At 55.8% G+C, this 25,216-nt stretch overlaps 1 protein-coding gene across 4 annotated transcripts in view; it reads left to right on the plus strand.

Annotated features, from left to right (window-relative positions):
* Positions 1-21,367: 21,367 nt before the first annotated feature.
* Positions 21,368-25,216, plus strand: part of TRAPPC10 (trafficking protein particle complex subunit 10) — an 87,264-nt gene continuing 83,415 nt past the window's right edge. For 3 of the 4 annotated variants that reach the window (XM_047099089.1, XM_047099090.1, XM_047099092.1), the window contains exon 1: positions 21,368-21,480. In XM_047099089.1, the coding sequence (XP_046955045.1) occupies positions 21,414-21,480 (67 nt within the window). In that variant the 5' untranslated portion in view covers positions 21,368-21,413. Of the gene's footprint in view, positions 21,481-24,802; positions 24,883-25,216 lie in introns of those variants that run through there. The other variant, XM_047099091.1, reaches the window with a different exon arrangement.

Raw genomic sequence — 25,216 nt, forward strand, 5'->3', positions numbered from 1 at the left:
ACCAAAGGGACTGCCCTCGGGACAGGGGCAGATGGAAGAGGCAGGGAGCAACCAGCCCCAGGCACGGTCAAAGAGAAACAGAGCTGGACACCAGCTGAGGTGCAGACTGAGCTTGCTCTGGGCGGCTGCTGCAGGGGCGGGAGCCCCAGGGCGACCTGAGCCCAACTCCCCCGGGACAGAGGCGGGAGACTCTCTAGGGCTGGGCGTGCAGGGGTTCAGGCACGGGGGGCAGTGCGTGTGTCGGGGGTGTGGGCTCCACGGGACCATGCCGCCTGGGTTCGCTACCTGGCACCTACCCAGAGGACACAGAAACTCCCGGAACGACCGTGGTGCACCTGGAGCAGGGCGCCCACGAGGTTAGACCCGCGAGTGTCCGTGTCGGAGCCCCCGGGCCTGTGAGGGGACAGTTCCGGGCAGTGGAAGATGGGCACCTTAACGTGCAGAGGACGATTTAAAGTCACCAGGCGTGTTATGAAGCTCGTGCTGGCGGACCGAATTATGATCTGCTGACTGAGGGGCCCCGGCCCTGGCCTGGGCGGGGTGGGAGACCCCCGGGCCATTTTGACCAGCCGTGTCAGGACAGCTCCACGAAGGGAGTCGAGTCACGCGTTTATCACCTACAGGTCCCAGTGGCAGGTGCTCGATGAGCCAGGGAAGGGCCGTCCCCAGTCCCAGGTCGTGAGCGGGCAGGAGACAGACAGCAGGGGACAGGGGCCGGAGATGGCTAACTTTTCACGGGCTCAAGTCCGAGTGGTCACTTTAAACCACGCCCGGGAAAAGCAGAGCAGGAACTTAGGGCGGGCATCCGGGTGCGAGCAGGTCATCGACCCGTGAGATGTCCAGGCAGCAACTCCGAAGGACAAAGTTGTTTTCCTCATCGCCCAGTTTTCATTGGGGACTGTCCCAAGAGGGGCTCCAGGGGTCCTCTCGCTGCCAACGCTGACTGGTCCGTGCAGCACTGAGCGTTGTAAGAGGGGCTGGGTCGTCCCAGACACGCGGCTTTGCGCTCCCGTCTGGTGGCGTCTCGGTGCAGGGTTTGGACGGGGCCGCGATGCCCGGGAGGTTTTTGCAAGTTCTCACGGCCCAGACCGAGGGGCAGGGGGCACGAGGCCCCGGGCTCCCCAGCTCGAGGGGCCTGGGAAGGCCGAGGGAAGGCATCCTGCACGGAAGCTGCCGGAAGAGGCTTAGGAAGATTGCGGCAGAATGCAGGGTGGGGAGCGTGGCAAAAGCATTCTCTGTTTTTAATTTTTAAGTTTTATTTTTTTATCGAGGTATAACTGACATGTTCGTTTCAGGTGTTCGACATAATGATTTGATATTTGTATATATCGCGAAACGACCACCACAGCAAGTGTAAGGAACATTTGCCTTTATGTGAGTTGGAGGCACTTTTTCTTTTAAACGTTTTTATCCATTTTTTGAGAGACAGAGAGAAACAGAGCACGAGCAGGGGACGGGCAGCGAGAGAGGGAGACGCAGAATCCAAAACGGGCTCCAGGCTCCCAGCTGTCAGCACAGAGCCCGACGCGGGGCTCGAACCCACGAGACATGAGATCATGACCTGAGTTGAAGTCGGATGCTCAACCGACTGAGCCACCCAGGCGCCCCCACTAATGTGCCTTCTTAATGTGACCAGTCCTGAGGTTAACCGTGACTCAGCCTTCTTCTGACCTCGGCCAGTGCAGAGTGGGCTGGACCCCCCTCCATGTGACCTGCCCCCACTTCCGGGCATCTGTGGTTCCTCCTGATTTTTACACCTACGGTTACTGTTATTTTTATGTTCACATGCAGTTTGCTTAGATTTACCCACGTTTGCAGTTTCTGTGCTCAGCAGCCGTCTCATGTCTCAGAACCTCCCCTGGGGATCATTCTCTTTCCTGAGACAAGCCTTCCTGGAATTCCTTTGGTCGGATCCCTTGGGGGGTAGATTCTCTCACTTTTAGTTTTCCTGAAAATTCTTTCTCTTACTCTGGTTTTGAAATGGGAGTTTGGCTGTGGGAATAATTAATTATAGGCTGCCATTCCTTTCTGTCCAGACTGTTGACACTTTCCACTTCTTGCTGGGAAGTCCGCGAACAGTCCGTCCCCCAGGTGGTGATCTGTCCTTTCTATTTTGAAAGTCACTCCTCGGCGGTCTGCCCAAAACAAGGAGTCTAAATACGTGTTCCTTTTCATCTGGCTTGAACTTTGATTTGCCTCCTGAATCTTAGAATGGACTTTCTTCAGTTCTAGACATTCTCCAGTCGTCATCTCTTCACACACTGCCTCTGCCCCATTCCCTCTGATTTTTCTCCTGTTCTTCTGTCCCCTGGGCTCCGACCCTCCTTCCTGTGTCCCAGCTCATTGTCTCTGTGCCCTGCATTCTGGCTAATTCTGTGTAGCTTCCTGTCTGTCTTCGAGTTTACAAATTCTCTTAGTGGCTGCATTTAACCTTGCCTTTAAACAGACCCCTGAGTCTGAATCTTAATTTTTGCATTTTTGTCATAGGGTTTTTTTTTTTTTTTAAACATACTGATTTTTTTCACTACAGTGTCATGTTCTTTCTCCTGCTTTAGGTCCTTTCTTTGAATACTTGAAACATTATAAACATACTGTTATCACTGAATGTCTAAGCAAGAAATGCCCCAGAAAATCCCCTGAGTTCTAAAAATACTCCTCCCCGGCCACGTTGTGTACCCACACAGGTGGGACAACGGCCCTGTCCGGTCAAGTGACCCCATTCTTTGATTACCAGGCTATTGGCACAAAGAACTCTCAGTGGCCATGAGTAACCCTTGCTTTATTTCAGGGTAATGTAGCACAACTCCAGTGGGGGCACCCCCACATTCCTTCCAAGCCAGCACCTCCAATCCAACAGAATGTGAGGTTGCAGGGATGGGAGGCACCCTTTTGCCAGTGTTTCCCAGACAAATATCAAGGAGCCGGTCCCACGCCTATCTCTTGGTTCCCAGGTTGTGTATTCTGATGACCAGGGATGTGACCGGAGGCTCAGCTATTGGCTAAACGTCCTGGGATTTAACGCCCCAAGCCCACAGGGTTGGTGCCTTGGCAGAGCCTTGGCTGGGCCTGGCGTCTCAAGAGGCTGACACTCTGGGGTGATGTGACATGACAGACCAGTGATTTCTGCAGTCACAACTCTTTTGCTAGAAAACGAGTCCCTTGCACGGAGGCTATGACTGGCGAGGTCCGGGGTCGGTAAATGCAGCCCTAGTGGAGGCTTGAATAGCGACGTGGCACAGGCACTGTGGGCGGGGAGACAAGCCTGTGGCCGGAAGTGCCCACGCCCTCTGGTGTGGACCGGGTCTCCTGTCTCCAGTCAGAACCCTGGTGGCTTGTTGAACTCCTTGAGAAAAAGACCCTCTCAAAGGCTCAGCATCACCGTCTTGGCTGGCAGGGGGCCCACTCAGCCACGTCGCCCTTTGAGAGAGGGAGCTCATGCCGCCGGCCCCCCCGCGGCCCCCTGCACCGCGCCGTCCCACAGCCCCCCCAGCCTCTTATGCCCCTGCACTGCGCTGCCCACCCCCCGCCACGGCCCCCTGCACCCCTGCACCGTGCCCCTGGCCCACCCGCGGCCTCCTGCACCCCTGCGCTGCGCTGTCCGCTCCCCCTACCCGCCCCCCCGGCCCCCTATACCCCTGAACCGCGCCGCCCGCTCCCCCTACCCGCCCCCCTGGCCCCCTATACCCCTGAACCGCACCGCCCGCTCCCCCTACCCACCCCCCTGGCCTCCTATACCCCTGCATTGTGCTGCCTGCCCACAAGTGGCCCCCTGCACCCCTGCACCACACCTCCTGCTCCCCCTACCCACCCCCCTGGCCTCCTATACCCCTGCATTGTACTGCCTGCCCACAAGTGGCCCCCTGCACCCCTGCACCACACCCCCTGTTCCCCCTACCCACCCCCCTGGCCTCCTATACCCCTGCATTGTACTGCCTGCCCACAAGTGGCCCCCTGCACCCCTGCACCACACCTCCTGTTCCCCCTACCCGCCCCCCTGGCCCCCTATACCCCTGAACCGCACCGCCCGCTCCCCCTACCCACCCCCCTGGCCTCCTATACCCCTGCATTGTGCTGCCTGCCCACAAGTGGCCCCCTGCACCCCTGCACTGCACCTCCTGTTCCCCCTACCCGCCCCCCTGGCCCCCTATACCCCTGAACCGCACCGCCCGCTCCCCCTACCCACCCCCCTGGCCTCCTATACCCCTGCATTGTACTGCCTGCCCACAAGTGGCCCCCTGCACCCCTGCACCACACCCCCTGTTCCCCCTACCCACCCCCCTGGCCTCCTATACCCCTGCATTGTACTGCCTGCCCACAAGTGGCCCCCTGCACCCCTGCACCACACCCCCTGTTCCCCCTACCCACCCCCCTGGCCTCCTATACCCTTGCATTGTGCTGCCCGCCCACAAGCGGCCCCCTGCACCCCTGCACCCTGCCCCTAGCCCACCCGCGGCCTCCTGCACCCCTGCGCTGTGCTGTCCGCTTCCCCTACTCACCCCCCCAGCCCCCTATACCCCTGAACCGCACCGCCCGCTCCCCCTACCCACCCCCCTGGCCTCCTATACCCCTGCATTGTGCTGCCTGCCCACCCATGGCCCCCTGCACCCCTGCACCGCTCTGTCTGCCCCCCCTACCGCCCCCCCCGCCTCCTATACCCCTGACATGCGCTGCCCGCCCACAAGCAGCCCCCTGCACCCCTGCACCGCACCTCCCGCTCCCCCTACCCACCCCCCTGGCCTCCTATACCCCTGCACGGCACTGCCCGCCCACAAGTGGCCCCCTGCACCCCTGCACCACACCTCCTGCTCCCCCTACCCACCCCCCTGGCCTCCTATACCCTTGCATTGTGCTGCCCGCCCACAAGCGGCCCCCTGCACCCCTACACCGTGCTGTCTGCCCCCCTACCCCCCCCCGCCGCCTATACCCCTGCACTGCACTGCCCACCCTCCCCCCCCCACCGAGGCCCCCTGCACCCCCTGCATAGGGGCAGCTCAGTCCGGGAGCCCATCGGGCCAGCACTGGTCTGGCCGGAGAGTGAGGAAGGCTGGCATCCGCCAGAGGAGTCCTCCGTCCCCCCTGCTTGTTCTCTGCGTGTTCTCTCCCTGGTGGCATTGACAGGACGTAAGACCCACAAACTTTGCTCCACCCGCTTAGACCAATTCACTTGCCCAAAGGCATCCTGCCGACAGCCGACACCTGACCCCCAAACCTTCTTTTTTTTTTTTTAATTTTTTTTTCAACGTTTATTTATTTTTTTGGGGGGGGGACAGAGAGAGACAGAGCATGAACGGGGGAGGGGCAGAGAGAGAGGGAGACACAGAATCGGAAACAGGCTCCAGGCTCCGAGCCATCAGCCCAGAGCCTGACGCGGGGCTCGAACTCACGGACCGCGAGATCGTGACCTGGCTGAAGTCGGACGCTTAACTGCCTGCGCCACCCAGGCGCCCCCCCCAAACCTTCTTGACTCTGCCCTTCCTACTTTGCTGCTTCCAGACGCGTGACCGGCAAGCCAAACCCTTCACACCACTCCTCCCCCCATACAGTGTCCTGTCCAACCCTGCACGCCGGAGGGTCCCTCTCACCACGGGCCCCTGGGACACGCCTGGCGGGCCAGGGTACAGGCGAGGTGCCTGTGCGGTCTGCAACGTCGAATCACGCGAGCCTCTCGTGAATCAGGCCTGCGATGCTCCATCAGCGGTCGTGGGGAGCACCACAGGCGTGTGAGAGGGAGCCAGGCGTGCGCTGGGAGGCCGGTGTCAGGGCAACCCGGATCGTGGGAGGGTCTGGACCACGCACCGTGTGCCTGGCCGGCTCGGGCTCGGTCCCAGATGTCCCGCGGCCCTCACGTGACAGACCGCTGCGGCGCCTGCCCGACCTTGTGACCCAGCGGGTTTGCGGGTACGTAGCTTGGGGGGGGATAGTGCCCCTCTCACACGCTGTTCCGCAGTGCGGCCCTCAGTAGCTTCTAGGAGCCGGGAGCATGCCAGGGACCGCTGTCAGCGTTTAGCTGTCTGCTGCAGAAGGCATGGCATTACTCCAGAATCCTAGGGCCCTGGGCCCTGACACTTCTCCTGACCTAGGCAGAGGCCTGGCCCTAGTTAGTGCTCTGTAAGCAGGGAGAGCAGTGGTGGTGGGGGGGGGGGGGATGGGGACTTGTGAGACATCTGACCAGGTGGGGTCTCTGTGGCTCTCCGGGTAAGGGGGGATGGTTTCCCGTTTGGGGGAGAGGGATCCTGCTGGCCCACAGGTCAGGGGGATTTGGGGTTCAAGATTCCCAGGCTTGTCTAGTAACATTCACCCCATTCTGAGTCTCAAGGTCCCATTTAGTTCCTATCATGGCCTCGTCCTGAGCACAGGAGACCTGTCCACGCAGCTCCGCTTCCCTTTTGATTAAGGTGAACAGCCCTCCAGTTTTCCGGACGCTGTCTTCCTTTTAGCCCTGAAGGTCCTGTGTCCTGAAACCCCTTAGGCGTGGGCAAACCGAGGGAGTCTCGGACTTAGAGTCAGATCCTCCTAATTTTCGGCACCGCCTGACGGAAGGTGACTGAACACCCAGGGACACATCCGGGGAAGCTGCTGAGGACACACCTGCCGGTGTCCTGCCTGAAACCATTAACTGGCTGAAACCACTTTCATTTAATTCTCGTAATTAAAATTCTATTCAAATAAAGGGAACTTGAGGACCCCAAGAGTAAGCAATAGGTCGTGCCATTTACTTTGAAAATGCAGAATCAAGATTCACAAGCGCATGGGGAGTGAGATCAGTTAATTCAGGGACCGAGATCAAATTCCCCTTAAGGGCCTGAGCGCGCGCCCGGCCCAGAGCGCGGCTCATGGAGACACTGATGCTAGGTAGCTTTCCCAGCCTGGCCTGAGGAGTCATTTGGGGACACGATGTGTCCGAGTGAGGCTAAGCAGAGTGGCCTGTTCTTGGCAGGCACATGGGGATCGTGCCCAGAGGCCATCCCGAATGGAGGTGTAACCACCTCCGGCAGCCACCCCGGGGCCCTCCTGCCACCCAGCTGGAGCCTCCAAGGCCACACAACCCATTTAGAGGGTGGCCCCGACTAATGGCCACTTAAAAATGCATGACCGTGGCTCCCGCCAGGTCCCTGGCGGCATTGGGAGGATCCATCCCCAAGGTCCCTCTGGAAGGACCGAGGGAGCCCCGGAATCAGCATCTCCTTAGTCTCCCTCTGTCTTCCCTCCCCCCCTCCCTCCCCTGAGCTCTGTCACAGGTTCTAATCGTGTCGCGGCCCTTCTCCCGGGCGTGGTTCGGGCTCTGCGCTTCAGCCACGGCGTGAGGACGAATCCTGTGGCTATGAAAGCCGAGGTTGCTGTCTGGCCCATTTTCTGCTCAAATGCACCAAAGAGCATCAGTACCCAGCACAGCTGTGTTCCCCACTTCCTGCCCTCCAGCTGGCTCTCAGCTTGTACCAGCCTCCGCTCAGACAGCAGGATTTGGCTCTTGCAACCCTGACAGACCCCAGCTTACGGGAGGCTGAGTGGATTTTGAGGACAGCTCCCAGGCCGAGTGCTCGGTCAGGGAGGAGCTGTCTCTCTGAGCTCCTTTGCTTCCACAGTGGCCCCTGTAGTCTGAGTCCAGCCTTCTCTCGCGAGACTTCGCGGTGACAGAACTCCCTGTCCTCCCAAGCCCAGTGGGTGGCATTTTGTCATCACACTGCAGACCTCCACCCCGCCTGCATGGGCGGCTCCTCCCTCCTCCCTCAGCCACGCCCACACGCAGGGGTCGGCCACGGGTGGCATTCAGTGGCGTTGGATGCCACCAGCAGGAGACCCTGCTAACGGTGGCCTAAACAAGAAGGAGGTGGTGTTCTCCCATGACAAGGGTCCATACTGACCTGGCTCGGCAGCCGGACAAGGTCATGGCCATTGTCTGGCCCAAGAGACGGCCGTCTGCATATCACTGGCCAGCACGTTGCCCTGCAAACAGTCCAGGCTGAAGTGTGGCTGGGAACGTGCCTGCCTGGCTGTCCCGCGTCCACGTGGAGGCCCTGGAGTGGGTGGCGTCGGGATGTCTGCTGGATGTCTCTGGAACATGCTACTTCCAGCACCTGTGTTCCCAGAAATGTTCCCCAGCCCTCCAAACCACACCGAGAGTCTAAGGGGCTTTAAGTGCCCGGGCTTCAGCAACACAGGTGCTAAAAGTGGAACAGCGCACCGGGGAGCCCAAAGCCGCTGAACCCCCACAGGTTAGAACTGGGGCCTGAGCAAACAGGCTACCGAGGTGTTCGGGAGTCAGGGGGCTTCCGTGGGCCCAGGACCCTCGAAGGCAAGGGACGGGGGCCTGAGAAAAGTAAGCTGGCAGCAGTTGCCATGGTTACCATGCATCTTCCCCCCAGGGACACAGGGGCCTAGACTTGGATGGAAAGGGCCTGACTGATTTTAAAGAAAGTCCTTAAGGCATCTCTTTATTGGAAAGGCCCTGGAACTCGTCCGGTTTTATTTGGTTAGGATGTCTCTCTCCGCATAAAGTTCACCCCGTTCCCAGGAGGGTTCTCAAGTGATAGGAGGGGGTTAAACATCGTCTGTTGAATTTTTTGGATTAGTTAATACACTACCATATAGCCCAGTGCCCACAGAGAGATCCAGTGTCCTGGGGCCTTCCTGCCGGTGGCCCTCCCCCACACACCCCCCCAACACACCTGCTCTGAGGGGGGACAGCGTGGGCGTGGCACGTGGGTGGAGGCCACTAATCCACACGTGGGCGTGGCCACCTTCTGTCTGCCACCGGCAATACAGGGGTCCTACTTCCCACCACAGCATCACTGAATAGGTTGTCAATTTTAGACTTTTGCTGATTTGATGAGTGTCAGATAATAGGAACTACAGTGCTGGTCTCTGCCCCCGTCCCCGGCACAGAGCTCCCGAAGGCCCCGTAATTTTCTAGGTGACAAGGGCACTGGGAGCATCTTTTGGGCTAATGAGGTGACTCAGTGGGCTCCTGGATGGCTCCTGGGTCTTTCTGGGGACCTGAAGCTCGGGACTGGAAGCTCGGAACTTTCAGCCCCGACCCCCAATTCTCCGGGGAGGGGGAGGGGCCGGGTATGGAGGTGATGAGCCACCTCACTCCTGCGTGAGGCAGCCCCGCAAATCCCAGCAGGTGGGGCCCAGAGAGCTGCCGGGCGGGTGCACACGTCCCCGCCGAGAGGGTGACGCACCCCAAGTCTGCGGGACAGAAGGTCCTGTGCTCAGGACCCTCCGGGACCCGCCGTACCCACCCCTCCATCCGGCAGCTCATCTGCAACTTTGTCCCCTCCTTTATCACACGATGACCCGGTGACCGTGTTTCCTGGAGATCTGGGAGCCGCTCTAGCAAACTGATGGAAGCCCAGGAGGGTCGTGGGAACCCTGGTTGCAGCCCGTGGTCAGAAGCGGTGGGTCCGCTGGGCCCTGCTGGTCGTGATTGGTACCCGAGGTCGGGGGGTGGCTCACGTCTTTACCTTTTTATCTGGTTGGGTTTTTTCTTCTTGATTTTCAGGAACTCTTTATATATTGTCTACTAGCAAGATTAATCCTTTGTGATCTATATTACCTTTCTTTTCAGGGTGTTTATCTTTTGACTTTGTTTATGATGTTTTTTTCCAGGCATGTCTTTATTTTTACAGTCACATTTATAAGTCTTTGGTTTCTAGATTTTGACACGTTATTAGAAAGGCCTTCTCCACTCCAGGGTTAAACAGATTCATGCTATTTTCTTGTAACGATTTCATGGTTTCATGTTCTACATGCAGATGTTTGATCTGCCCAGACTGTACCCCCGGGGTAGAGTGTGAGGCATGGATTTAATGGCTCTTCTCCCAGTTGGGCACTTAGCTGTCCCAACATAATTCGTCTAACGCCTGTCTTTGTGATGACCCTTTTTTTCAAATATCTGATAAGCCTCCCCAAAGCCCTATAAGATTAGTATCGATTCTATTTGATAAATAGATCCACAACAATAAAATGGGGATAAGATCTATCTTCTGGGTGGCTGGGATTCAATGAGATAAGCATATGTAAACCCCAGAGCACAAAGTAAGCACTACTCAATAGCATTTTTTTTTTAATTTTTTTTTTTCAACGTTTATTTATTTTTGGGACAGAGAGAGACAGAGCATGAACGGGGGAGGGGCAGAGAGAGAGGGAGACACAGAATCGGAAACAGGCTCCAGGCTCCGAGCCATCAGCCCAGAGCCCGACGCGGGGCTCGAACTCACGGACCGCGAGATCGTGACCTGGCTGAAGTCGGACGCTTAACCGACTGCGCCACCCAGGTGCCCCTCAATAGCATTTTTAAAACCACGGCGCTAAACCAGGATCACCCTGCTGTACGGAATCTCAGAATCAGCCTGGGCCACAGTAGTGATAAATGAGCAGAAACGTCTTGTCGTGTTACACTACTTTGGCCCTACTCCTGAAAATAGTTATGAAAATAACAGGAATACAACTTATACTTCTTTATTCAATGCCTCTTGGTCTTGGGCTCTCCTACCACTTCCCAAAGATTTTCATTTCAGTCCGTGTCTATGTTCGATTTGAAATTCCAACTCTGTCTCACGCTAAATGCCCATGTGTATTTGGGTCTATTTCTTTTTATTCTTTTAATACTTTATTTATTTATTTTGAGAGAGAGAGAAAGTGCGAGTGGAGAAGGGGCAGAGAGAGAGAGGAAGAGAGAAAGAATCCCAAGCAAGCTCCGCACCATCAGCACAGAGCCCGGCGTGGGGCTTGATTCCATGAACTGTGAGATCATGACCTGAGCTGGATCAAACCAAGAAGGGGATGCTTAACCGACTGAGCCCCCCGCCCCCACCCTCCAGCTGCTCCTGTTTGGGTCTGTTTCCGACTGTCTGAGGTCCCGCTGGTCGGCGGGCGGGACGCTGTCCAGCCCTTTCCGTTTTCCCTGTTAAGCCTTCGTAGAGGACTTCGCCACCTCGTAGAGCGTGCTTGTTATTCTTCTTTCACAAAATTTTCCTGGCTACTTTTTCTTGTTTGTTCTTAATACCGTGTTTGAAGTTAGCCTTTCTAGTTACAGAAAAAATAGGGCTGTTGATATTTGTTATTGTAAGGAGTGCCTTAAATTTGGAAAGCGGCTTGGGGAGAGCTGCCCATCCACAACGTTAAGTCCTCCAGCCCAGAGCACACTTCGTGTTTTCACCCGGGCCACTTTGGGGGGGGGGTCTTTGAAGGTTCTCCCCGTATGTGTTTTACATGTTACACGTATGCCTCGATACTTCCTGTTTATGATATAGCTGTTGTGGGGCCCTCTTTGTCGCATCTTTTATATGGTACACATACACGTATGCACGCATGCATTATCTATCAATCGTTGTAGACGTATACGAAGGGCACTAATTCATTAATGCAGATTAGTTTCAATATTATAAGTAACCCACTAAACTATCTTATTACTTGTGCTTATTTAAAATGTGTGCTTGGGGCACCTGGGAGGCTCAGTCAGTTAAGCGTCTGACTTTGGCTCAGGTCATGATCTCGAGGTTCGTGAGTTCGAGCCCCACGTCAGGCTCTGGGCTGACAGCTCAGAGCCTGGAGCCTGCTTCGGATTCTGTGTCTCCCTCTCCCTCTGCCCCTCCCCTGCTTGTGCTCTCTCTCTCTCTCTCTGCCTCTCTCCTGCTTGTGCTCTCTCTCTCTCTCTCTGCCCCTCCCCTGCTTGTGCTCTCTCTCTCTCTCTCTGCCTCTCTCCTGCTTGTGCTCTCTCTCTCTCTCTAAGAATAAATAAACATTAAAAATATTTGTAAAAAACGGGTGCTTTATCAGTCATCTAATTGCCAAAATAATAATAGTTTTTATGCCTCGAATTTCTTTCTCTTGTCTAATTCCCCTCTCTGCCAGTACCTCGTGCAATGTTAAATAGCAATAGGGGTAGGGGGATCCCTGTCTCGTCTCTGACTTCAAGGGAATAACTCCAGATCCTCTTCATTAAATACAGAGCTGCCTGATGGGCTGGTATTTACACGACTGTAGCGTTATATATGTTGCTGTATTAAGGAAGAATCCAGCGTTCTTATTTCCTGGAGCATTTTTTTTTTTTTAAAGTCAAGAATGTTGAATTTGGTAAATGCCTTTCCTGAATTAATAGAGATAATCATAAGGGTTTTCTTCTTAGATCTATCCCTAGGATGCATTATATGAGCAGATTTTCCAATACTAACTCACCTTTTTACTTTTGCAACAGATTGCATTTGCTGGTCAACTGCTCTTTAGCGTGTTAATGGATTCTAGTTGTTAATGTTTTATTTAAGGCTTCTGCATTGATATTTGTAAGCTACACTTGTTTCTAGATTTCTCTTCCTTTGTGCAGTGTTTATCCAATTTGGCATTCATGTTATAGTTCTTTAATGTAAAAGAGACATAAGTTATCCCTCTTTTTCTACGCTCTGCTGTAGTTCAGAGACGGTGGGCTTGCCCTGGGAAGCCCTCTGAGCGAGCGGTATTTTTTGAGAAGGAGGGAGGGAGGCTTTAACAACTTTCACTATTTTTTATTTGGAAATTATCTGTTTAGTCTTTCTATATATTCCAGAGTCCATTTTTTCCCTAGAAAATTAAATGTCATCCCAGCTTAAGATTTATTTTAAACAAATACTGTAGTTGCTTAGATTAAATCAGTGCACATTAGTCACTGAGAACCATTTTCCCTCGTTTCTGTGGTTACTCCAGGGCATTTGTACCGCCCCCGCTGTCCTCACCCGCTCTCCTGGGCCCCCCCCCCCGCCCCCGTGCCAGGCGGGTCCTTCCCGGGCCCCCGCTCCTCACCTCCTGCTCCTTTGTCACCCTCCTTCTGCTTTCCTGCCATCTAGTTTTCTGACCTGCTAAGTCAGTGCTGAACTCATTTATTTTCGTTCTTCCTTTTTTAAATATTGATGTGTGTGAACCTGAGGCCGTGTGTGTTCCAGGCAGCTCCTCCTTGACTTTGTTCTCGGGAACTGTGCCTCCGGGCTGACATCCGCCCCTTGACCCGAGAGCCACCGAGGAGCAGATCTGTAGATTTCCCAAGCAGAATGGCTGTTTGTGCATCAATCTCTGGTGTTGTTGCGTTACGATCGGAAAAAGTGGCTGTGGTATTCCTGCAGTTTGGAAAGTGATCGAGGGTCTCTTGGCGGCTTTGTGGACGGACAACACAGTTTCCTGTCCCGGTGCCCGGGAGAAGGTGGCCATCCCTGCTGCTGGCCCAGTGGCATCTCCCCGATGTGTATGTTACGGCTCATCGTCGGGCCTCGAATACAGCTCCTCTGTGTCCTAGTTCTGCCGGGGACCGGACGGTAGAACACAGTTTCCTGCTGGTAGCGGGTCAGCCTCTGTCTTTGTGTCTCTTCACAGGAGAACCTACCTGAAGTAAAGACACAACCTCTTCCTCCATGCGGAAGTCTGGATGGTGTGAGTGACCGGGCTGGAATGCCCGGAGGGCGTCTGGCCTCCTTCCCCCTCGCCCTCTTCCCCACTTGTGTGTGTCTGTGCAAGTCTCTGCAAAGGAAGGAACCAGAGGGTGCAGGGAGGGCCCCGGGGCCAGTGGGGGCTGCTGGGTCTGGGGGAAGGAGCCCTGGGGGCCCAAGAGCGTGTGGCACAGGAGAGCCCAGCTGGTGCTGCTGTGCTGGCCACAACCGAGGCAGGACAGAGGGGCCCTGGCAAGCCACCCACCGGCACCCACACCACGCCAGCCTCTTTAAAGTCGTCTGTGGCCTTTCATCTGGAGCCCCGGGCCCAGTCTGCCCGGCACAGCTGGCTGACCTCTTGGAGGGAGGCCTCCATTGCCTACCAGAAGTGGGCTGGGGGGTGTGGCAGCCTGGCCGGGTAGCCACGGGCCCTTCTGGGCTGTGGACTTGCATTTTCATTTAAAAGGTGCAGGGAGGGGCGCCTGGGTGGCTCAGACGGTTGAGCCTCAGACTTCGGCTCAGGTCATGATCTCGCGGTCCGTGAGTTCGAGCCCCGCGTCGGGCTCTGGGCTGACGGCTCAGAGCCTGGAGCCTGCTTCGGATTCTGTGTCTCCCTCTCTCTCTGCCTCTCCCGCATTTGCGCTGTTTGTCTTTCTCAAAAAAAAAAAAAAATAAAAATAAAAAATTTCAGAACGTGCAGGGAGAAGCTGGATTTTCTGTAACAGTTAAGTGCTCAGTGTTCAAAATGAAGCGTTTATTAGGCGTGATTCTCTGAGCCCGGCGAGTTCTGGGGCAGAGCATTAAACAATAAATGAATCGATTTTCAGTAACCGGTCGTGGACGCATGTGGTTTAGACCCTTGGGCAACCATGGGTGCCCCCTCGCAGGCTGCTGGCGGGACACACATGCCGTTGCACGCGTGTGCGGCAGACTGGCTTCGTGTTGGGGGGACCGTGAGCTGGGACTCAGGCGCAGATGGTCAATGTGCCGGTGGCTCCAGAAAAGAAGAAGGGAGTGGGGACGGTGAGGGAGGGCCGGTCAACGAGCGACCGCCTGCCCACAGAGCCGGTTTTCTGTTCGGGCTCAACCCCGTGGGGCCCTCTCAGGAGCTGTGCACAGTGCACTCTGAGAAAGCGGGGGCGGGTGTGTGTGCACATTTCCCCCCCCCCCCCCACTCAGGGGAGGGCCTGCTGGGTGAACTTCCTGGAGAAGGTCCTGGGCCTGGGGCAGGAAAGTGGAGACCAGCAGGTCTCAGAGGTGGGACCCTACCAGTGCCCCGGCCATCCAGCCACCACTGATCAGAGTGAAGTGTGGGAAGGTGGCCTGGGCTGGGTTGTCTCGTACAGCCTGTATGCACCACTCAGGCCCCTGTGACCGGACGGTCGTACACGCCGCTGATTTGGTGGGAAGAGACACAGAAATCTCGGTCAGCTGACACCACCCTCCCACCTATTCCAATGAGTTCTGGGGCCTTTGGAGGTGACTGTCCTGGGCGGCCCGGCCCTTGCCTCCCACCACCCTTTTCTGCCCCTGGCACCTGATGTTACACGTGCCAGGGGCTGGCCCAGGTGGTGCCAGCAGGGCAGGGGCAGCTCCCTGGGCGTGAGAACAGCCAGGAAAAGCTGGATGGAGGTCAATGAGGGTCTCCGGCAAGGCGGTCGCTCCTGCCCCTGACTCCCACCTCCGTTGATCAGGACACAGGTGAGGGGCAGGCCTCTCAAGGGGAGAACCTCAGCTTGAAAGGATAAAGCGAGGATCCGGGCTGTCCGAAAGCCAAGAAAGAAGGCAGCGGAGCTAAACACAGGAGCACAGAGCAGAATGTCGGGAAATGTCATCCGCAGGGCCAGGTCTGATTTCGTGATCCCTGATTATTCGAGTCACATCACGCAGAGTAAAACCTGGGAAGAGGGTACTGTCTCTGCACAAGCAGATGTGGAGAGCGGGTTCTCTCTGAAAACAACGCACAAGGACAACAGCGGTTTCTAGGAGGGGTGGGGGCCCGGGTTGCGGGCCCAGCTCTGCCCTCTAACCTGCCGTGCACCCCCCCTCCCCGCCCCTCCTGTGTTGAGGGGATGAGAGCAGCAGGCTTGCTCCCACCCTTGGCCGATGCCGTGAAGAGTGCTGCAGCAGGTGCGTTTCCAGTCACCCAGGCTGGGGAGAGACTGCGTCCTTAACGACAGGCAGCGCCATTGCCGGGTCAAAGGATGGAACGTAATCACTGCCTTTTGCAACGGTGGGCTCGGGGAAGCCACCGACGCCCCCGCCAGCACCCTGGAGTCAACGCGATGGCCACCCTCACCTTCCTCGGCTCTCCCCACCCCCGGCAAGTTTTTGTTAGTTTCGGAGGAAGAAAACGTTTGTATGGCATTTCCTTGGTTCCTCACGACGAAGGTGATTTCTCCGCAAAATTGTTCCTGCTTCCACTTGCCTTCTGTGGACTATCTGCCGACTCTCGGATGCCGGGACGCGTGGAAATGCGCGTAGGGAAACGTCCGACCTGGAGGGGCCAGGCTGCCTGGCCCAGCGCAGTGCTGCGCGTGGAGACGCTTCCCAACACGTGGTGAGCCCACCACGCGCGATCACAGAGGAGCGGGCACGGGCCAAAATGTTCAGAGCGTCACGCAGCTCACCTTGTGGATCCTTTGGAGACTCGCCTGTTAACTACTTTAACGCCAGTTGGGTTTTTAAATATTTGTTTCTTTTGGGGAGAGCGCAAGCAGGGGAGGGGCAGAGAGAGGGGGCGAGACAAGCTGACAAGCTGACAGCAGCGAGCCCCACGTGGGGCTCAAACTCACGAACCACAAGATCATGACCTGAGCCGAAGTTGGACGCTCAACAGACCGAGCCACCCAGGCGCCCCGATGTCAGCTGGGTTTCTAATTAAACTTTTCTTTTGGGATAATGTAGATTCACGTGCAACTCTAAGTGTGCCCTTTACCTCTTTTCTCCCCAGGGGCGACACCTTGCATTGCCTCCGGTGCCCACCCCGACGGGACGGTGACGTTGACACAGCCCAGATGCTGCACCGTCCGTCCCCACCAGGGTTCTTCTGCCCCCTTCCCTGCTTACCCACACCCTCTCCTTAACTCTCGGCAAACACTCATCTGTTCCCCATCTCTGTAATTTTGTCATTTCACGAGTGTTCAGTAATGGCATCGCGGAGCATGCGACCTTTGGGGTTGGATGTCCTCATTCGACACCGTTCTCTCAAGGCCCGCCCAGGTCCCTGCACCTGCCAGCAGGGTTCTTTACCGCTGTGTAGTGTTCCAGGTGCGGAAGGCCTGTTTAACCAGCCACCCATCAGAGGACATCCGGGTTGTTTCCGGTTTGGGGCTACTTCAAATTAACCTGCCACGAACATTTGCTGGCTGGCCATTCCTTTGGCCCGGGTCTCTGAGCGGCGGGACAGAGCAAGCGCCGCGGTGCCTTCCTGCAGGCACAGAATATGCAGTGCCCCGATACATAATTTAACAGGCGCTTTGGAGCCTGGAGACAAGGTAACGGCTACCAGGAAAAGACCATTTGGGCACCAGCTCCAGCGACCTTTAAAAAACCCGAATGCTATCAGGAGCAGAGGATCTGGAAAGAGAATAGACATTGATTAATGGGAATAGCATCATGTTCACCATTATTAGAAGGAATCGCCAGACCAGTATTTGTGCTGAATTCAAGCATTTTTCAAATTCCCATGTGAAAAAAAGTTCTGATAGGTCTGTTCGCAGGGAAAAGAGCCCAGAAGCCCCCTTCCTGCTCATGAACCCAGAGGCTGGCTGCAATGGAGTGGGAGGCTTGGCCCTTCCCTTCCTTCCCTCCAGAAAGGAAACTTCCGTACCTTGGCTATTATAAATACTGCTGCAATAAACACAGGGGTGCACATATCTTTTCAAATTAGTGTTTTCATTTTCTTTGGGTAAACACCCAGTAGTGGAATTATTGGATCATATGGTAGTTCTATTTCTTTTTAAGTTTATTTATTTTGAGAGAGAGAGAGAGAGAGAGAGAGTGCAAGTGAGGGAGGGGCAGAAAGAGAGACAAAATTCCAAGCAGGCACTGACACTGTCAGTACAGGGCCCAACGTGGGGCTCGAACTCACAAACCGTGAGATCATGATGTGAGTTGAAATCAAGAGCCGGCCAGATGCTTAACTGACTGAGCCACCCACGTGCCCCTGGTAGTTCTATTTAAAAAATTTTTTTTTTAATGCTTATTTATTTTTGAGAGAGAGATAGAGCACGAGCAGAGGAGGGGCAGAGAGAGAGGGAGACACAGAATCGGAAGCAGCCTCCAGGCTCTGAGCTGTCAGCACGGAGCCCGATGTGGGGCTCAGACCCATGAACCCTGAGATCACGACCTAAGCCGAAATCAAGAGTTGGACGCTTAACCGACCAAGCCACCCAGGTGCCCCTAACTAGTTCCCTTTTAAGGGAACTATGGAAAGAAGAAAGTGCAACAACTTATGTTTACCCATTTGTTAACCACTCCCAGAGCTATCCTTCCTACACATCCAAGTTTCGATCTTCTTCCTTTCCCTCTGCAGAATAGCCCTGACCATTTCCTGTTGCACCTGCCTGCTAGCCACAGATTCTTGCAACTCAATCTGAAAATATCTTTATCTGCTCTCATTTTTTAAGAATACTTTTGGGGCATCTGCGTGGCTCGGTCAGTTAAGTGTCTGACTTCGGCTCAGGTCACGATCTCGCGTGGGTTCGAGCCCCGTATCGGGCTCTCTGATGTTGGTGCAAAGCCTGCTTCAGATCCTCTGTCTCCCTCTCTCTTGGCCCATTCCCTGCTCTTTTTCTCTCTCTCTCTCAAAGCAAATAAATAAATAAATAAATAAATAAATAAAAGAATACTTTGCTGGACGTAGAGTTTTGGGTTAAGCTTTTTCTTTAATTTGGCACTTTAAAGGGTTATGCCATTAGTTTCTGGTTGACGCCATGTCTGACGAGAAATGAGTGGAAACTTCCATCATTGTTCCCCAGAGGGCCGTGTGTCCTTTGCTGCCTGCTTTTACGACACTCTTTTTCGGTTAGCACTTTGACCCTGATATCCTTGTACATAAGCTTCTTTGCATGTGTTCTACGGAGGCTCTACTGAGTTTCTTGACCAGCAAGTTGAGGTTTTTTCAGCAAATTTGTGGGTTTTTGGCCATTAGTTTTTCAAATGAATTTTCTGTCGCATTCTGACGGTTTTCTCCTTCCGGGGTTCCTATTACACGTGTGTTAGGTCACTTTATCCTGTCCATGGGTCTCTGACGCTCTGCCCATTTCATTTTCAGTCTTTTTTCTCTTTTTCAGATTGAATAATTTGTTTTGATTTGTCTTTCAAGGTCACTGAGTCTTTCTGAAATCCTCAGTTATTGTGCTTCTCAGTTCTAGACTTTTCATTTGGTTGTTTTCATACTTATTCTGTCTCTGTCTTTCCTCATTAAGAGAGTATTTTCTTTTTTTTTTTTTTAATTTTTTTTTTCAACGTTTATTTATTTTTGGGACAGAGAGAGACAGAGCATGAACGGGGGAGGGGCAGAGAGAGAGGGAGACACAGAATCGGAAACAGGCTCCAGGCTCTGAGCCATCAGCCCAGAGCCTGACGCGGGGCTCGAACTCACGGACCGTGAGATCGTGACCTGGCTGAAGTCGGACGCTTAACCGATTGCGCCACCCAGGCGCCCCGAGAGTATTTTCTTTTCATTCATTGAACACGTGTATGACAGCTGCTTTATAGCCTTAACCTGTGAATACGCTATTTGGGCATTTAGGGGCAGGTTTCTAATGACTGCCTTTTGTCTTGACTATGGTTTACACTTTCTAGTTTTCTTATGCCTAGTAGGTTTTTAGTATATATTGGGCGTTGGTAAATCATAAGTTGTAGGGGCTCTAGATCATCTTCCACCGAAGCGTCTTGACTTTTGTTCTTGCTGGCAGTTCAGCTAGACTTTATCACCTCGACTTTGGAGAGGCATAGTTTTATGCTTTTTGTTAGGGTGGATCTGAGGAATGTTCAAGGTGTCCCCAAGCCCCAGAACTCGGCGAGATTTAACATCCAAATGCTGTCTGTCTCGCAGACCATGTCAAGGCTTTGCATTATACTGCGTTACACTATACTGCGTTAAGATAGGTCTGGCGTGGGCCTTATTTTAGGGCAGGAGCTGGCAACCTAAGGCTCACAGACCACCTCTGGGCCATGCCCTGTTTTTGTATGGCTGTTAAGCTAAGAATGGTTTTTATATTTTTAAATAACTGTTTTTTTTTTTGTTTTTGTTTTTTTTTTAAAGTCCCAAAGGAAAATGTAAGACAGAAACCGTATGTGACCTGCAAAGCCTAAAATACTCATCTGGGCCTTCGCCGATAAAGTTGGCTGACCCCTGGGCACATGGTCCCCCATCTAGTGTCTCAGCTGAATGCCCTGGGAGTTAATGAGGTACCAATGAGGTCTTTCCTGTAGCCCAGCTTCACGTCTAGCCTTTGTGCCATGCTTGACTCTGTCACGGCCATGTTCTGGTAAGCCCCAGGGAGCTTTATCCCACCCACGCTGAGCCCAGCCAAGGCCACATGGATTCTGGCTCTGTGGCCCTCCTTCGCTCCTTCTTCCCCTGTGCTCCGCCTCACGGGCTCCGGCTGTCCGAAACTCTGCTCTTGGCCTCCTCGCCCAGCCACAACGCACATGCTACGCTCTACACACACTCAGCAGCTTTGATCACACCCAGACTACTTCGCCGTGCATTTACTTTCTCTCATTTGCAAAAGTCAAACCACCTTCCTTGCACAAGAAACTTACACGCGTTCTAGTAGGGTTTACTTCTGTGGCACTCCCCAAACATGCCCACTCGGTGAAGGCCCTGCGTGGCTGGGCACGAGGGAGGGCTCAGGACACAAGTAAAAGGCACAGCCCCTCATTCCAGCATTTTGCAGTACGGTGGGGGCAGGCGTGGAGGCAACCTGCTGTGGAAATTCGGAGAGAGGCAGTTCCTTCCAACCACCTGGGAGGGTCTGTGCGCGGCTGCCTCCCAGGAAAGCCTGGAGCAGGAACCGCAGGGCTGTAGGGTCTCTGGCTACAGCCGGAAGGTGTGTAATCTTGCTGTGCTTTATGGCGGCGACGCTACTTGCTAAAACCAGTGTCACGCGAAAACACAGGACCGGAGTTTCGCAAGGGGTAACCGCCATTCAGCCCAGCGGTGGGAGTTAAGCTGGTGCCTTGACCGGCTCCCCTGAGGCGCTGGGTGTCCGGTTACAACAGCAAGAGCTGGGTGATGGGCAACAGGTCACAGAGGTGAGCACGTGCCTCACCGGTGCCCACATGCCCCCCCCCTTGGTGACCCCAGGGTCGTCCCAGTGCCCACGTGCTGCCAGTGCCCCTCAGGGTCACACCAGTGTCCAGTGATCCCCGGGGTCATCCGTGTCCGCGTGCTGTCGGTGACCCCCGGGGTCGCGCCCGCGTCCAGGTGCTGCCAGTGAGTCGCGGTGGCCGCCGCCCCCGGGCCCCGCGTCCCAGGGGATCCGCACGGGGGGTGGCGGCCGCGCAGCCGGGTGGCCAGACGCTGGGGGGCGGTGGAGGCGTCCCCTCGGCCGTGGGCCGTGGGCCCGAGGGAAGAGCCGCGCGTCCCGCGTCCCCCACGCCGAGGGGACCCTGCTGGCGGGGGGCGCCCGCAAGTAGACCGCAGCGCGGGACCCACGCCGGGGACCGCGGTCGCCTCGCGTGGAGCCGCGGCTCCGGGACGCACGTGGGAGCCCCGCAGGGCCGCGCCGGGCCCGCCCCCCGGCTGTCGGAGGACAGCGCCCGCCCCCGGCCCGGAGGCCTCCCCTTTAAGCCGCGCGCCCCGGAAGCGGTAGCGCGGCGGCGCCGGGACCGGAAGTGGAGCGGCCGGCGGGCGGCGGCGGCGGCGGGCGGCCGGCTCGGGAGCTGCCTCGCGCGGCCGGGCGGGCCTCCCTGTCGCGGCGCCGCTCAGGCTCGGGCTGGCCCGGCGCGGCCTCGGGGCTGCCCATGGGGCGCGGGGGGCCGGGCCGGTGACGGCGGACGCCCATGGACGCCCCTGAGGCGCCGCTGCCGCCGGTGATCTACACCATGGAGAACAAGCCCATCGTCACCTGTGAGTCCCGTCGGCGCGGGAGGGGGCGGCGGCCGTTGCGGGGCCGCCCGGCCCGGGCTCCCGTCCCCAGCCCCCGGCCCTTACGGCCCGGCGCCCGCGCTCCCTGCCCGGCCGCTTCCTGGAACGGAGGTGTGGCCGGGGCGGAGGCTGCGGCGGGGCCCTCCGAGCGGGAAGGCGACCTCCGACCCCGCCGGGACGGCCTGGCGGGCCGGGGCCGCTGCACTTGGACGGCTCCCGGGAGGCGCGCGCGCCCCGGAATCGCGGGCGCGGAACGGGGGGCCCCGCCGTGCGGCCCCGTGCAGCCCCGAGGCTTGGCAGGCGGCCCCGCGCGCGGAGGGGACCGGCCTTCCCGGTGGGGGCGGACCTGTCCTTCCCGCCCGCCGTCCCCTCCGCTCCCGTGGGAGGGTCTCGTGGCTCTGAGAGTTGCGAGCGTGGACGAAGTTTGCGTGCGTGCGCACTTCGCTCGGGGAAGTGGTAGACGTAGTGGGAGACCGAGCACGCGACGCCGGTGATGGGTCGCAGCGGTGCGAAGTGTGCGGCCACCGGCCTGACAGCTGCCGGCCGAGCTGGACTGCGAGCCACCCCCAGTTCCGGGCGCGTTACCCGCGAGCCCTCCCCGCGGCCAGAGGACAGACCCGCTGCACGGGTGAGCGTCCCCCTGGCCGGCTCGCTCTCGGGACAGCCAGACGGGTGGCTCCCTGTCGGGCGTGCGCCACATCTAGGCATGCACGCGGGGCCCGTTTGCTTTACAGAAACAAAAATTCTACTTTTTACAGGAACTTTAGGGTTAGGTGCTTAAAGGAACACGGAGGCTATAGGAGATGTCGAAAGGTCGGCTGACGTTTTGATGTCTTGCAGGGAGGTGTTTCAGGTTGTTAGGATTTTTGACCTGTGACAGTGTTCAGTTTGTTGCCAGTGGTCTTCTTCTCCAGCACAGTCGGGGCGCCCAGGCCCTAGTGGAGTCCGCTGTGCGGGCCTTGAGCACCTCCCGTTTCCTCCCGTTATTCTCCTTTTCTGGTTACGGACGCACTCCTGTGTGCGCCCTCTCGTCGGACCCTGAGAGGTGGCGTGTTTAAGGTTGAAGCGGGCTGCTCCGTCGTGACGTGGTAGACCTCCTTAGGGAGACGGGCTGCGTCTGCTCTGAATTTGGACCCTGGCGTGGTTCAGCAATGGCTGTTTTCTTTTCTACCCCGGAGTATTTGTCACCTGAAAGTCTTACTCAAGGTGTTTGCACCCGCACACCTTCAGCCCGAGTGGACAGGTGCGTGTGGCCCTGCGGAGGCCCTGAGCTCTGAACCCTCTGGGAGGAGGGGCCGTGCTGGCCACGGTCTTCACTGTGTCCGAGTAATCCAGATCCTGGAAACGCCTCCCCCAAGTGCTGGGCCCTGGGAGCGCTGGGGGATCCCCAGAATCTAATTACAGCTTCTGCCCCTTGGCTTGTCTTCTGTAAGCACCTTCCTGGAGGGAAAGCTCCTGGGTGTCCTGGCTTCGTGCGTGAATTGTTACCCCGAAGGACAGCGGTCCACAGGGGTGTTGAATGTTCGCTTGTATACACACGCGCGTGACCGCTAGAGGACACGCTCTCCTTTCCGGCAGGTTTGTCATGAAGGCTTGTCCCCTGTGTGGAAAGCACACCGAGTAAGTGTCTGAAAAGGCACACAACCGGTCAGGAGGCTTGAGAGAATGTTCGCTGGGAAAGTACAAAAGGTCCCTTTAAACGTGCCACGTTCTAGGAGACGTGGCTTCCCCGTTCACACGTGAAGTTAGCTTGGTGTTTCCGTGCCAGGGGCTGACGCTCCGGGAGGCACCTGTCTGGTCCCTTCTCCGGGCCCGGCTTTGCAGGGCGGAGCTGGCAGTCCCAGCCGTAGACAGAATCCGCCCCAGTCTCCGTGTTCTTCAGATTTTTGATCGTACGCACCCGTCTTAGTTTGCAGCACTTCTGTTCTCCAAGTCTGTTGGCCTCTTGGCCGCCCTGCACCTGGGAGGTCGGGCCTCGTTCCTTTTCTGGCGAAGGCAGAGCCTGTGCTTGGTTTTGATGTTTCTCGTACAGCTTAGGACATCTCACTTTCAGTGGAAGTGAATCGTGAGGACCTTCCTGACGAGAATGTGGGGTGGGGCTGGGTCGGGTAAGTTTAGGAAGTGCTTCTACGTATGTGGCCAGGAGAAGGGCGGAAAGCGCCCAGAGACTCGGGTAAGTAGGCTGCGTTATCACTTGGCAAGCTGGCTGGGTTATTTTGATAAGATTCTGAAGCTGCCTGTAAAGCATCCTGACCTTCAGCCCGTCATTAGCAGTTTCTGAACCTGCTGCTCACTTCCTCCTCCTGACTCCCTCAGCAGGGGGTGTGTGTAGACCCGGGACTAGCTAAGTTAGTAAATCCCAGAGAAATGCACGGGGAGGTCGGCCGAGCGGCTAGTGGTGCTAACACGGGACGAGTTCCCCGATCGGAGCGATTTGAATACCTGTAGGATAAGTTATTAATCACGAAAGATGCACAGTCTGAAACAAACCCAGCACTTTTATTTGATCTAAATTTAAGTTGGGGCTTAGATTCCCCCCCCTCCTCCCCCCCCCCCCCCGCCCGCCACTGGATCAGTTGTCTACTGTGGAATGAAGGCTTAGGTTTCTGTTCCAAAGGTATGTCGGGAAAGATATGTTCCTTTCCCGGCTCTCATTTAGTGGGCAGAGTTAGTGTAATTCTACTGATTTGTGGTGTTTCTTTGTTGACTGCTGGCATCACGCCTAAAATGGCACATACTGTCTCTCCACCTGGAAGTGCACAGTATTCGAAAAATAGTAGTGCTTCATCCAAATGATCTTACCGGTCACTTCTTAGGTTGCGTACTTTATTTTTCTGAATCTCTGTATTTGGTTGGGGTTTACATCTGACATTATACATTTTGAAAGGGGGAAAAGGCGACAAAAACGAGCACGTATGTAAATGCTTCGAACCTGGTTGGAGTTTGATCCCCCACCCCCTATAGTTTTTAAATTTGCACGTTGTAATTTTCCACCCACCCTGAAAGTATGATGCTTGTGATTTAATCACTGTCTCAGTTTGAGTACCAGAAAAGTAACTTAAATTGATGCACATAAATGTAGGTCTTGGTCCATATTAAAAATTTTTTTTAATGTTTATTTATTCTTGAGAGAAAGAGCAGGAGCGGAGGAGGGGCAGAGACGGAGACCCAGAATCCGAAGCAGGCTCCAGGCTCCCAGCCGTCAGCACAGAGCCGGACGCGGGGCTCACACCCACGAACCGCGAGATCGTGACCTGAGCCGAAGTTGGACGCTCAACCGACGGAGCCACCCAAGCGCCCCTAAATTCTTAAGCCAATAGTGAATCAATAGTGGAGATGTGGGAGAAACATTTGTCCTTAGGGAACCTCCCGCTGTTCCGTGAGGTATATTTGGAGGGCAGGGACCGAAGGTGCTACCAGAGGTTCTCACCCTGCAGTTTGTGTGTTGTGTATGTGTGCGTGCTCAGCACGGGTAGGTCTTTCATGCATGACCTAGAGCACGTCATGGTCTCTTCCTTAATCTGTGAAGTAGGGATGGTGATAGTACCAATCTCATAGGGTCAATAAGCGCTTGGAAGAAGAACCAACGTGCAAGAAAAGTTAACTACCAAGCAGTGATTTCTAAACTTTTCTTTATTCACAGTGCCTTTAGTGTCTCAGTAATTTTTTCATGGTATCTCTAAGTTAAGAAGAAGACTTCAGGGGCACCTGGGTGGCT

Source organism: Lynx rufus, unplaced genomic scaffold, assembly GCF_022079265.1.
Source record: "Lynx rufus isolate CCGP_SWC_20201006 ecotype Redwood Valley unplaced genomic scaffold, mLynRuf1.p SCAF_5, whole genome shotgun sequence".
In the NCBI taxonomy this organism is placed as follows: domain Eukaryota; kingdom Metazoa; phylum Chordata; class Mammalia; order Carnivora; family Felidae; genus Lynx; species Lynx rufus.